Genomic DNA, 14,537 nt, shown 5'->3' with positions numbered 1-14,537 from the left:
GGATTTGCATAACGCCGGTATTACGAGTCTTCCATAATGTGAGCGGTACAGCCTCTCCTGTCAAGACTGATACCGCATTTAAAAGTCATTAGTTAAGAGTTTTATAGGCTAACACCGTAGTATAAAACTCTTAACTAAAGTGCTAAAAAGTACACTAACACCCATAAACTACCTATTAACTCCTAAACTGAGGCTCCCCCCCACACATCCAAACACTAAAAAATATTTTTTAACCCCTAATCTGCCGAACCAGACATTGCAGCCACTATAAAAAATATATTAACCACTAAACCGCCGCCCTCCCGCATCACAAACACTAGTTAAATTTTATTAACCCCTAATCTGCCATCCCTAACATCGCCGACACCTACCTAAATTTATTAACCCCTAATCTGCCGCCCCCAACGTCGCCGCAACTATATTAAATGTATTAACTCGTAAATCTAAGTCTAACCCTAACACCCCCTAACTTAAATATAATTTAAATATATCTAAATAAAATTACTACAATTAACTAAATTATTCCTATTTAAAACTAAATACTTACCTATAAAATAAACCATAAGATAGCTACAATATAACTAATAGTTACATTGTATCTAGCTTAGGGTTTATTTTTTATTTTACAGGCAACTTTGTATTTATTTTAACTAGGTAGAATAGTTATTAACTATTTAATAGCTACCTAGTTAAAATAAATTCAAATTTACCTGTAAAATAAATCCTAACCTAAGTTACAATTACACCTAACACTACACTATAATTAAATTAATTACCTAAACTAAATACAATTAAATACAATTTAAAAAATTATCTAACGTACGAAAAAAACAAACACTAAATTACAGAAAAAAATAAAATAATTACAAGTTTTTTAAACTAATTACACCTAATCTAATCCCCCTAATAAAATAAAAAAGCCTCCCAAAATAATAAAAAGCCCTACCCTATACTAAATTACAAATAGCCCTTAAAAGGGCCTTTTGCAGGGCATTGCCCCAAAGTAATCAGCTCTTTTACCTGTAAAAAAAGTACAATACCCCCCCAACATTAAAACCCACCACCCACACACCCAACTCTACTCTAAAACCCACCCAATACCCCCTTAATAAAACCTAACACTAACCCCTTGAAGATCACCCTACCTTGAGAAGTCTTCACCCAACCGGGCCGAAGTCCTCAACGAAGCCAGGCGAAGTGGTCCTCCAGATGGGCAGAAGTCTTCATCCAAGCTGGGAAGAAGAGGTCCTCCAGATGGGCAGAAGTCTTCATCCAGACGGCATCTTCTGTCTTCATTCATCCGGTGCGGAGCGGCTCCATCTTCAAGACATCCGACACGGAGCATCCTCTTCAAACGAAGTCCAACTGAAGAATGAAGGTTCCTTTAAATGATATCATCCAAGATGGCGTCCCTTCAATTCCGATTGGCTGATAGAATTCTATCAGCCAATCGGAATTAAGGTAGAAAAAATCCTATTGGCTGATGCAATCAGCCAAAAGGATTGAAGTTCAATCCTATTTGCTGATCCAATCAGCCAATAGGATTGAGCTCGCATTCTATTGGCTGATAGGATCAGCCAATAGAATGTGAGCTCAATCCTACTGGCTGATTGTATCAGCCAATAGGATTTTTTCTACCTTAATTCCGATTGGCTGATAGAATTCTATCAGCCAATTGGAATTGAAGGGACGCCATCTTGGATGACATCATTTAAAGGAACCTTCATTCTTCAGTTGGACTTCGTTTGAAGAGGATGCTCCACGTCGGATGTCTTGAAGATGGAGCCGCTCCGCGCCGGATGGATGAAGATAGAAGATGCCGCCTGGATGAAGACTTCTGTCCGTCTGGAGGACCTCTTCTTCCCGGCTTGGATGAAGACTTCTGCCCGTCTGGAGGACCACTTTGCCCGGCTTCGTTGAGGACTTCAGCCCAGTTGGGTGAAGACTTCTCAAGGTAGGGTGATTTTCAAGGGGTTAGTGTTAGGTTTTATTAAGAAGGGTATTGGGTGGGTTTTAGAGTAGGGTTGGTTGTGTGGGTGGTGGGTTTTAATGTTGGGGTGGGGGAATTTTACTTTTTTTTACAGGTAAAAGAGCTGACTACTTTGGGGCAATGCCCAGCAAAAGGCCCTTTTAAGGGCTATTTGTAATTTAGTATAGGGTAGGGCTTTTTATTATTTTGGGAGGCTTTTTTATTTTATTAGGGGGATTAGATTAGGAGTAATTAGTTTAAAAAACTTGTAATTATTTTATTATTTTCTGTAATTTAGTGGGTTTTTTTTTCGTACTTTAGATAATTTTTTAAAATGGTATTTAATTGTATTTAGTTTAGGTAATTAATTTAATTATAGTGTAGTGTTAGGTGTTAGTGTAACTTAGGTTAGGATTTATTTTACAGGTAAATTTGAATTTATTTTAACTAGGTAGCTATTAAATAGTTAATAACTATTTAATAACTATTCTACCTAGTTAAAATAAATACAAACTTGCCTGTAAAATAAAAATAAACCCTAAGATAGATACAATGTAATTATTAGTTATATTGTAGCTATCTTATGGTTTATTTTATAGGTAAGTATTTAGTTTTAAATAGGAATTATTTAGTTAATGATAGTTATATTTATTTAGATATATTTAAATTATATTTAAGTTAGTGGGGGTTAGGTTTAGGGTTAGACTTAGGTTTAGGGGTTAATACATTTAATATAGTGGCGGCGATGTTGGGGGCAGCAGATTAGGGGTTAATAAATGTAGTTAGGTTGCAGCGACATTGAGGCGGCAGATTAGGGTTAGGGGTTAATAAATATAATGTAGGGTTCGGCGATGTTGGGGGCAGCAGATTAGGGGTTAATAAGTATAATGTAGTTGGTGGCGGTGTCCAGAGTGGCAGATTAGGGGTTAATAATATTATGCAGGTGTCGGTGATGTCGGGGGCGGCGGATTAGGTGTTAATAAGTGTAAGATTAGGGGTGTTTAGACTCGGGGTTCATGTTAGGGTGTTAGGTGTAGACATAAATGTATTTCCCCATAGGAATCAATGGGGCTGCGTTAAGAGCTGAACGCTGCTTTTTTGCAGGTGTTAGGTTTTTTTTCAGCCGGCTCTCCACCATTGATTCCTATGGGGAAATCGTGTACGAGCACGTTCAGCCAGCTCACCGCTACCGTAAGCAGCGCTGGTATTGAGGTGAGAAGTGGAGCTAAATTTTGCTCTCCGCTCACTATTCTGCGGCTAACGCCAGGTTTGTAAAAACCCGTAATACCAGCGTTGTCTGTAGGTGAGCGGTGAGGGAAAACTGCTCGTTAGCACCGCACGCCTGTTAACGCAAAACTCGTAATCTAGGTGTATTATTGCAGCTGTTATTTTATTAAGTAAACTATTAAAAGTTAAATTTTAACCCATATATATAACTGTTTGTACTAATAAGAGCATTCTTTTCCCCCGTATTTCTGAATTGAGTTATTGTGTGTACTATTTATATTTTTGCTCAAAAGCACACTTCAGACTGTTTACCTCCAAATACTCTAAACAAGGTCAGTTTGAAGAAACATACAACATCTCAGGACCTCTTTTTTTCTTATCTACTTCGTATATTTAGGCATATATATTTAAAAATACATTTTTTCCTATGTGAAGAACATTGAAATGTAAAATATTTACATTAAATACACAGTAAAACACACTATAATATATTAAAATTGATTCAAACTTACTATTCATGTTGGCATTTGATTGGAAAAGGCTCCAAAGGATATATATATATATATATATATTTATATATAAATGTGTATTTGTTTATTTATTTATATACATATATACTGTACATATATAAATACATAAATACACTATATATATATATATATATATATATATATATATATATATATATATATATATATATATATATATATATATATATATATATAGTGTAACAATTAGCCTGTGGCCCAGCACTCCAACCATGGTGGTGTGTACTAACCCTGGGTGCAATCCTCAAAATGTAACTATGTAGATCCGTATCAAGAAGGGCACTCTCAGGATTTGTAAATTCAAATACAATGACTTTATTCGTACATCAACAGAGAATAGTCGACGTTTCGGCTCCTATCCGAGCCGTCATCAGGACATATTAAATCTTCAAACGGCTGTATAGCCAAACTCCCAGTGTGGAAAAAACGTGCCCTTCTTTATACGGATCTATAACTATATATACATATATACACACAGATATATACAATATAGCCCTTTCCATTCAAATACCTTGTCATATACCATACACATTTAACCCTTATAAAAGTTTTATTAATATTTATATGAATAATTTTTATTAGAAAGTGTATAAATGAGTGTAACACTTTATTTTAATTTATTTATGTTGTGTTTGAATTACATTTATTTTTACCCCTAACCTTTTATGCAAGGTCTTCAATCGCGCTAACCATATGAGCGCAAATTTAGATTACGCTCGGTGGTGTTTGTTTACTTTCAACTTGTGATATGTGTGCAAGTTAACGTACCACTTGTAATCTAGCCCACAGTCAGAGTTGCACTTCTGGAACACTACGCTCTGCCCCAGATAACTATATAGCCAGTGACTGTAGCACACGTATGCTTGATTCTCATTTGCTCACAAGCTGTATGTTCATCTGGAGCGGCACAAGAGCACAGATTTCACTTGGAAAAAAACAAACAAAAAAGAAAGAGGTTTATTTAAGAATAAAGGGTTTTAATGAAATTAAAGAATTTTTTTTTACACTAGATCGTCCACATTGATATTATTATGTTTGGAACATTCTTTTTTTGCCTCTTACTTTAAAACTTTATGCAGACGCCAATGAATCTGGTACAGTACATTTTACTGGAACTACATGAGTCAGTCTCTCAATGAGATTACATTCAATATTGTCAGTTTATATGAAGCTGAGGAGAATGGGTTAACTGCTCCTGTATATGATTAACACAGCTGCATCCTCATGAGATTATAAATAATGTCCCCTATTAATTTGCATGACCTCATCTATGATTATGGGGTTTGTTTTCTATTTGATTGAATTAATTATTTAACGCACCTCACTGATATCTAATGTATTGCTGTGTGGAGTGAGCGCTCATACGTCTAATGATCTATTTCATAACTAATGCCAGGCAAAAACTATTCACACTTGCAATGCGTATATAAAACTGGTCTTCTTGAGATAACTTCACAATATTGGTAGATCGTTTTTTTCTTGTAACATGTTTACTCTTTTTTTCAAATGCACGTTAAACTAATATAATATCTGATGTCCATGGGAAATGATCAAATTAAACTTAAACTTCAGCTGAACTCTAGTGCATAGAAGAGGGATAGCCAACTGGCGGCCCATGGGCCTCACGTGGCCCTATGCACTAGTTTTTCCAGCCCTTGGGAAAAAGCAAAACTAAGAATGTGTGTCACAGTTTTTGTGGCCCCAAGAAAAAGTGGAACTAAAACGTGTTTTGAGGAATTGTGGTGGTGGACAAATAAGTTGACCGCAACACAAAGCCATCTGGAGGGGATAAATGCTGATAAAGGACAACCTGCAACCTTACCTAAATCAGGCCCTGTGCCACTGGATATTTTTTGGAAATATATTATTGTTTGCATGTAGCCATACATTTATATGCAACCTTTAAAGGTATACTGTATGCTGTACAATTGGTTTATCCTTAAAGGGACAGTATACTTTCAAATAGTTTTTCCCTTAATGTGTTTCCAATTACTTGTTTTACCAATGGCAGAGTATAAAATGTATGGTAATTTGCTTTTTAAGCTTTATTTGTGTATATGAAATAGCTGATTTTGTGTTTTGAAGCCACAACCTAATAAAATGGGTTGAGCTTGTAGGTATAATCAGATCTCATTACTTTACTATCACATTGTGTACATATAACTGCTTATTTATCTTATATCTATCCATAAACCAAACACCAATACTTGCAGAGAACAATGGAAAATTAACATGCTATTACCTTATCTCTTCTATACCCCACTGGGAGTGTAATTTCTTCTTCTGGCTATGTTTACACAGTTTATCTTATAGCTCTTAAGGCCAAAATGTTCAGAATAGGTGGGGATACCAAAGGCTAAATCAACTATTTCAAATACCAATTTAAGGGTAAAGGAAACAATTGTAAACAATTTAATACACTCCAGCAGGTCATTGGGAACAAATTAGAAGGGAGTAAACTGTCCCTTTAATGTGTTTACAATGACTTGTTATACCAGTTGCTGTACATAAAATGTATGGGAAATTGCACCTTCAGGTATATTTTTGTATATGAAATAACTGTTACTTCTAATTAAAAACCACAACCCAATGGAATGGGTTGAGCTAGCTGGGAAAGTAGTCCTCATTATCTTTTCTGTCTAATTATTTACACAACCCTCATTAACTTCTTTTTTTACTGTTTACTCAAAGTCAGTTCTTAGGCCCTGATGATTAAAAGTGCTGTGATGCGGCAAAATACTCAGAAGGGGTCCGTTGCGAAGATGTGATAGCTGTCAAATTATTCCAAAGAACTGACAGTACTGTTTAAAGCAGACATCCTCAAACCTGGCCCTCCAGAGGTTTTGGAACTACATTTCGAATGATGCACAGCCAGCTGATATGCTGGCTGAGCATCATGGGAAATGTAGTTCCAAAACCTCTGGAGGGCCAAGTTTGACGATGTCTGGTTTAAAGACAGCATCACCTAAAGAGGCATTTTATTATACATTTCAGTCGGGGCGATACCTCTTTGATAGCAGCGATATATTCAAATTTACATCACCACTTACATCAAAGGTGTAATGTAAATGACTCCTTTACACAGTACTGTATGACAATACAATTTACATGTGTCAACAGAAACTCATTAACTGTCCGTACAATACTATAGTGAATTAAACATATCAATAATACACCTATAGGAGCTGGGGCATTGTGGGTATATAATATATGTGTATACATTGTTTAATATATATGTATTGCGTAGTATAGTGTTAGAATAAATGTGTTATTAATATAGAACACGTTTGCTACAGTGCGATCACAATATTAGAAGTAAAACACAATTGTGATTGTAATATTAAGAAATATGAATATTGCGAAAGCGCAATAGCATTCTTAAAGGGACACTGAACCCAATTTTTTTCTTTCATGATCCAGATAGAGCAAGCAATTTTAATCAATTTCCTAATTTACTCCTATTATCATTTTTTTTTTGTTCTCTTGCTACCTTATTTGAAAAATCAGGAGTGTAAGCTTACGAAATGGCCCATCTTTGGTACAGTATCTGGACAGCACTTGCTTATTGGTGGCTAAATGTAGCCATCAATCAGCAAGCGCTACCCAGGTGCTGAACCAAAGATGGGCCGGCTCGTAAGCTTAGATTCCTGCTTTTTCAAATGAAGATGAACAAAAAAAATTGATAATAGGAGTAAATTAAAAAGTTGCTTAAAATTGCATGCTCTATCTGAATCATGAAAGAAAAAAGGGGGCCCCAGAGTGTGCTCCTGTGCCTGAATAGGCGGTATGTTTCTCTGTTCCAAATAAGGCTGTGTGAAACATAGGATTATCCACACAGCCTTGTTTGCACAAACAGAAATAAATAGAAAACTAGTTCAATCATTGCGGCATCCATTACTTTATAGACACAAAACCATTGCACTTATATTTTTGATATTTAAACAACTAATATAATTAAAAAAATACACTACCATGTTATTCTAAGGCTATTCTCTACTTTGAAGACATCCTTTTGTGCAGCATGTATTTACTGTTTAACGTCATAAGAACATAAATGTATAATTTCTCCTTATCTATCCCCAGAGCTCCCAACTGCCCTGCATTTTGTAGGATAACATAACTCTACACATTGTGGCTATGGTATTATGGATTCAGGAGGCTGAGGGGGGATGTTGCCATTTTGTGGTCCGGGGCCATATCAGGAGGGGGCATGTTCGTCGCTGGTATTGAATGGGATTGTGAGTGTGTCTGGGATTGTGAGTGTGTCTGGGCAGTCAGTGGTGGTTTGTGGGCATATCTGGGAGGTCTATGGTTGTGGCTAATTGATATTCTGTAAATCAGAACATACGGCTCTCTCAGAGGAACAGCAGTACAGTGCTCAGAATTAGGGACTGTCCCCTTCAAATGGCAACACCTGGGAAGTCTGGGATAATCCCAGTTATGGATCTCAGCCCCTCCAGATCCCTATAGAACCCTTGGTCCTACCCTTTAAATTCCAGACTTTGCCCACTATGCACTAGACCTGCCTTAGCAAACACAGACTCCATCTTGGTCTCTTCCAATATCTCAATCTCATGTACTAGCGTGGAAATACTGTTTGCATCTCTTGCTGCTGCTGTGATGAATATTACATTTGTAGGTTTCTAAGTAGATCAATCAACGAGTTTTGTATATTTGTTGTTTTCTAAAAAGTGATCTTCATGCACAGAAAGGACAATAAGGGCAATAATAATTTAAAAATTCTGCCAGGTGTCATAATATTAAGACTATAAGGGGCAGGAAATCCCGAAAATTTCATTCATGATTCAGAATAGAACAAATAATTTTAAACAACTTTCAAATTTACTTTTATTATTAAATATGCTTAATTCTCTTGTAATCCTTTGCTGAAGGAACAGCATAGCACTACTGGCAACTAGCTGAACACATCTAGATAGCCAATCACAACAGACAAATTTATGCAGGCACCAATCACAATCTAGCTGCCTCTAGTGTAGGATATGCGCATAGTCATTTTCTATAATATATACAATGAGAACAAAGCGCATTTGATAATAGAAGGAATATTAAAGGTTTCTTAAAATGTCATGCTCATGATTCTTGCCAGATTAATTTCCTATCCCTTTAATACACTGTATAAAAATGAGATACCGCTTAAAAATTACCATATTGATGCTCCAATTAAGCTAATTTAAAATATACATTAGTATCATTGTAGTCCCTATATTCTATTCTGTGGAATATTCTTTAGCAGTGATTACAGCTATTGAAATATATTTAATTTTGATCATATATATATAAATATATATATATATATATATATATATATATATATATATATATATATATATATATATATATATATAGTAGAAAAGGACGCATTCGCCGGGTCTTGCAAAATATTGTATTTAATACAAAACAGTGTAGTACTACACTGTTTTGTATTAAATACAATATTTTAGTACTACACTGTTTTGTATTAAATACAATATTTTAGTACTACACTGTTTTGTATTAAATACAATATTTTAGTACTACCCTGTTTTGTATTAAATACAATATTTTGCAAGACCCGGCGAGTGCGTCCTTTTCTACTATATATGCTATTTTTTGATGCACTCCGGGCACACTAACTACCATTGGGACAGTGAGTGCAGAGCTCTGGAATGCTTTTGTATATATATATTTAAACCTCTTATTTGTGTTTGTTATGAGCCTAATAGTTAATTTGATCTCCTACATTAGTTTTACATTTTCCTTTTTATTTAAATCAGTGCAGATGAAATAATGGCAGCGTAATATCCTGTTTTTCAGTTTGTTTTTTGTGTGTTTTTTTTGCACAATGCCAGCGAATGAATGAAAAACAATAAATTGTAGAGTAATGTTATTTTCCGGTTGATAGATGAGAGGAACTACTGCTAATTGACTGTCTTAATCATTGGACAGAAGCAGCTTGCACATCGTTATGTGGTAAACAGAAAAAATGCAATGTTGTTTACCTCCATTAATAAATAATCAGAGTTCACATTAGTCGTATCACCTCTAAGCATAGCTGGGTTAATTTCCTTAAAGCCCCTAAGTAAGACCCCAAATTGTAACCCCATACAACTTACCATAACATGTTACATGTGTCAAATAGAAAACATTAAAAAGTTCTACATTTTTACAATTTTAAAAATTATCAAATGAATTCAGTGAAGGAAAAGGACAGTAAAGTAAAAATGAATGTTTTAACCAACTTTCTATTGTACTTCTATTATCTAATTAGCTTCATTCTTTTGGTATCCTTTGTGAATGGAGCAGCAATGCACTACTGGGAGCTAGCTGCTGTTTGATATCTCCACATGCGTCTTGTCATTGGCTCACCTGTTGTTTTCATTTAGCTCCCAGTGATGCTTTGCTGATTTTTCAACAAAGATAACAAGAGAATTAAGCACATTTGATATTAGAAGTGAATTGTAATGTTGTTTAAAGTTGTTTGTTCTTTTTGAAATATGAAAGCAAAACAATTGGATTTTGTATTCTATTAATAAATTAGTAGGATTATTACCCTGCAGTTGCTCTATGGTTAGTAACCATACTATGCGGTTTAATTTGTATTATACGTTTAAAAAATTGACTCACTCACTTACCCTCTTTAAGGACAGGATAGTTAGAACTGTTACTTTTTATAGTTCTTTGTATGGCAGCATTCTCTCGTCCCTTTAAAAAAATAGCATTTTAAGAAATATTCACATTGGGTATATAATAGAGAAGATAGTACTAAACTGAATATATATATATATATATATATATATATATATATATATATATATATATATATATACATATATATACATACATACACACACATACACACACACACATACACACACACACACACATACATACACACACACACACAAATGAATTCTGATTTAATGCAGCTCAGCCAGTTTTGCTATATTATTCACTCCTAGAAGTAATGAATCATTCCTTATTGAGTGGTAATTTCCAGAGTCCTCAATTACATAAATATTTAACATAAAAGCAGATTTTTTTTTTATATTTATCAAACTTATTTAGCATATAACAGATAATGTCAAAATTACATAGAATTGCCATTTATTATATTGAAATTTCATCAAGGAAAAAAAATCCTCTGCTCTCTTGTGTGTTTCAGGAGTTGTATAAAACAACACAGCCTTTTGATCCCGAGGGAATCTTGGGTACAATCAACTCGGTGGTTATGGCTTTCTTTGGATTGCAGGTAAAATCATTTTATGCTCCTTTGTTAAAGCGATGGAATAACAAATTCTATGCAGAATGATCTCCATAATTATAGATCTAAACCTTGTTACTACTTCCCATACATTTCAAATACACCTTTATATAGTAACCAATGTATTAAATAATGGAGAAAATACCTAGTTAACCCTTTTGTGACATTTTTAATAAATTCTGTTCTACAAACAAGGGGCATCGCTCAAGGAATTCAGGGAATAACCTCAATGCTAGGCTTATAAAGTATAGTTAGCAAATAACAAAACAATCAGTGTAATGAATCAGAGCATTTAGGGAAATGTATTGCCACATAGGAGTGATAAAAAGTTCATATCAATATACAAAACTAAAAAAATATTTACAAATTGTTAAACTCAAATGGCAAATTTAAATAATTATAGTTGTAGATATAAAAAGAAGAGAAAAACAATTATTTATTGTATTCATAAGATTATTTGTATTTTACTCAGTTGGGTTCTCATGTACCATCATTTTCAGTTATGCTCAACGTCTTTAACAATAATGTATGACACACAAAGTACTTTTCTTTTTAAAGTGAACATTCCAAAGGTCTCGCTCCTACTAGGGGGCTCCTTACTATTTCCCTCTCTTTTTAGATAACATTTTTTTCACTTACCCACCTAAGTGGAGCTGATCTTGTATGCGAACAGATAGAATACGCGTTCCGCATTTAATATTGCACAAGCATTGATTGTGCAATGTCACCCGCTGCTTGCAGGCTGCTAATCGGCCGCTAGCAAGTGCTATCAATCATGCAGATTGGATCGTGATGGTTTCAATAGTAGTAGATTTTGCAAACAGTTCATAGGTCTTGTTCTATGTATGTGTGCAAATGTTCTATGTATTTGTGCAAATGTTCTATGTATGTGTGCAAATGTTCTATGTATGTGTGCAAATGTTCTATGTATGTGTGCAAATGTTCTATGTATTTTTGAGCCCATAATGTTGAGGTCTCTACCACAGCAGTAAAGGGGTCACAGTTAAATTACTCCAACATTAATAAATTACAGATTTTAGGTGTCTGGGTTAGTCATCTATTTGTTTATTATGATCTTTCATAGTCAGCCCTGATTCATTAGAATACCATTTCTAAAATGTAATTACCCTGCAAATATGGTAAGTTCATTCTGACAAAGTAAAATAAGTGCAGGTGCTAAATGCTAACACATGTCCCTTGCAATTGCGGTGGACACATTCTGACAATCAAATGCAGGTAGTCAATTAGTTGCACTAGTTAAAGGGGCATTAAACCCAAAACATATCTTTCTTTATTCAGATAATGCATACAAATTTAACCCCTTAACGACTGAGGACGTGCAGGGTACGTCCTCAGAAAAAAGGCAGTTAATGCCTGAGAACGTACCCTGCACGTCCTCAGTGTGGAAAGCAGCTGGAAGCGATCCTGCTCGCTTCCAGCTGCTTTCCGGTTATTGCAGTGATGCCTCGATATGGAGGCATCCTACAATAACCTTTTTAAGTCATCCGGTGCAGAGAGAGCCACTCTGTGGCCCTCTCTGCACCGGAGATCGGTTGCTCCCTGTGTTGGTGGGTGGGAGCCGGACCGGGAGGCGGGTGGCGGCCATCGATGGCCCTGTGGATGTGAAGGGGGGCGGGATCGTGGGCGGGGGTGGCTGGGGGCGCGCGCGCGCGTGCACGGGAGGGTGGGGGCGGGCGCGTGCACGGGGAGGGAGCGGGTGGGAACCGCTACACTGCAGAAAATGTGGAAATAAAAAATATAAAAAAATTGAAAATTAAAACAATCAGCAAGGTGGTGGGGGTTTGTCTGTGGGGGGTGGGGGGGGGAAGCTACACTACAGAAAAAAAAAAAAAAAAAAAAAAAAAGCACTTTTTATTGTAAACTGGGTACTGGCAGACAGCTGCCAGTACCCAAGATGGCCCCCAATAAGGCAGAGGGGAGGGTTAGAGAGCGGTTTTGGGGGGGATCAGGGAGGTTGGGGGCTAAGGGGGGGATCCTACACAGTAGCATATGTAAATATGCTAAAAAAAAATTCATTTTTTTTTTAAAACCCTTTTATTTTAGTACTGGCAGACTTTCTGCCAGTACTTAAGATGGCGGGGACAATTGTGGGGTGGGGGAGGGAAGGGAGCTGTTTGGGAGGGATCAGGGGGTGGGATGTGTCAGATGGGAGGCTGATCTCTACACTAAAGCTAAAATTAACCCTGCAAGCTCACTACAAACTCCCTAATTAACCCTTTCACTGCTAGCCATAATACACGTGTGAGGCGCAACAGGATTTAGTGGCCTTCTAATTACCAGAAAGCAACGCCAAAGTCATATATGTCTGCTATTTCTGAACAAAGGGGATCCCAGACAAGCATTTACAACCATTTGTGCCATAATTGCACAAGCTGTTTGTAAATGATTTCAGTGAGAAACCTAAAATTGTGAAAAATGTTACGTTTTTTTTAATTTGATCGCATTTGGCGGTGAAATGGTGGCATGAAATATACCAAAATGTGCCTAGATCAATACTTGGGGTTGTCTTCTACACTACACTAAAGCTAAAATTAACCCTACAAGCTCCCTAAAAGCTCCCTAATTAACCCCTTAACTGCTGGGCATGATACACTTGTGGTGCGCAGTGGCATTTAGCGGCCTTCTAATTACCAAAAAGCAACGCCAAAGCCATATATGTGTGCTATTTCTGAACAAAGGGGATCCCAGAGAAGAATTTACAACCATTTATGCCATAATTGCACAAGTTGTTTGTAAATAATTTCAGTGAGAAATCGAAAGTTTGTTAAAAAATTTGTGAAAAAGTGAACAATTTTTTGTATTTGATCGCATTTGGCGGTGAAATGGTGGTATGAAATATACCAAAATTGGCCTAGATCAATACTTTGGGATGTCTACTAAAAAAAAATATATACATGTCAAGGGATATTCAGGGATTCCTGAAAGATATCAGTGTTCTAATGTAACTAGCGCTAATTTTGGAAAAAAATGGTTTGGAAATAGCAAAGTGCTACTTGTATTTATGGCCCTATAACTTGCAAAAAAAGCAAAGAACATGTAAACATTGGGTATTTCTAAACTCAGGACAAAATTTAGAAACTATTTAGCATGGGTGTTTTTTGGTGGTTTTAGATATGTAACAGATTTTGGGGGTCAAAGTTAGAAAAAGTGTGTTTTTTTCCATTTTTCCTCATATTTTATCATTTTTTTTATAGTAAATTATAAGATATGATGAAAATAATGGTATCTTTAGAAAGTCCATTTAATGGCGAGAAAAACGGTATATAATATGTGTGGGTACAGTAAATGAGTACGAAGAAAATTACAGCTAAACACAAACACCGCAAAAATGTAAAAATAGTCTTGGTCCCAAACGGACAGAAAATGGAAAAGTGCTCTGGTCACTAAGGGGTTAAGTAACTTTCAAATTTACACCTATTATCACATTTGCTTCATTCTCTTGATATCCTTTGTTGAATAACAGTGGGCATAAAGATGCAGCGTCAAATCAATAGATACCGTATGAGCATTT

General features: G+C 35.8%; 1 protein-coding gene across 1 annotated transcript in view; it reads left to right on the top strand.

Annotated features, from left to right (window-relative positions):
• The window catches only part of LOC128640395 (heparan-alpha-glucosaminide N-acetyltransferase-like), a 623,176-nt gene that overhangs the window by 412,984 nt on the left and 195,655 nt on the right, over window positions 1-14,537 (top strand). Inside the window, exon 16 of the mRNA XM_053692886.1 lies at window positions 10,907-10,993. Within this exon, the coding sequence (XP_053548861.1) occupies window positions 10,907-10,993 (87 nt within the window). The remainder of the gene's footprint in view (window positions 1-10,906; window positions 10,994-14,537) is intronic.

The sequence above is a fragment of the Bombina bombina genome, chromosome 9 (genome assembly GCF_027579735.1).
Source record: "Bombina bombina isolate aBomBom1 chromosome 9, aBomBom1.pri, whole genome shotgun sequence".
Taxonomy (NCBI): domain Eukaryota; kingdom Metazoa; phylum Chordata; class Amphibia; order Anura; family Bombinatoridae; genus Bombina; species Bombina bombina.
The sequence above is the reverse complement of the archived record's forward strand: the minus strand, read 5'-3'. Positions and strand labels throughout refer to the sequence as shown.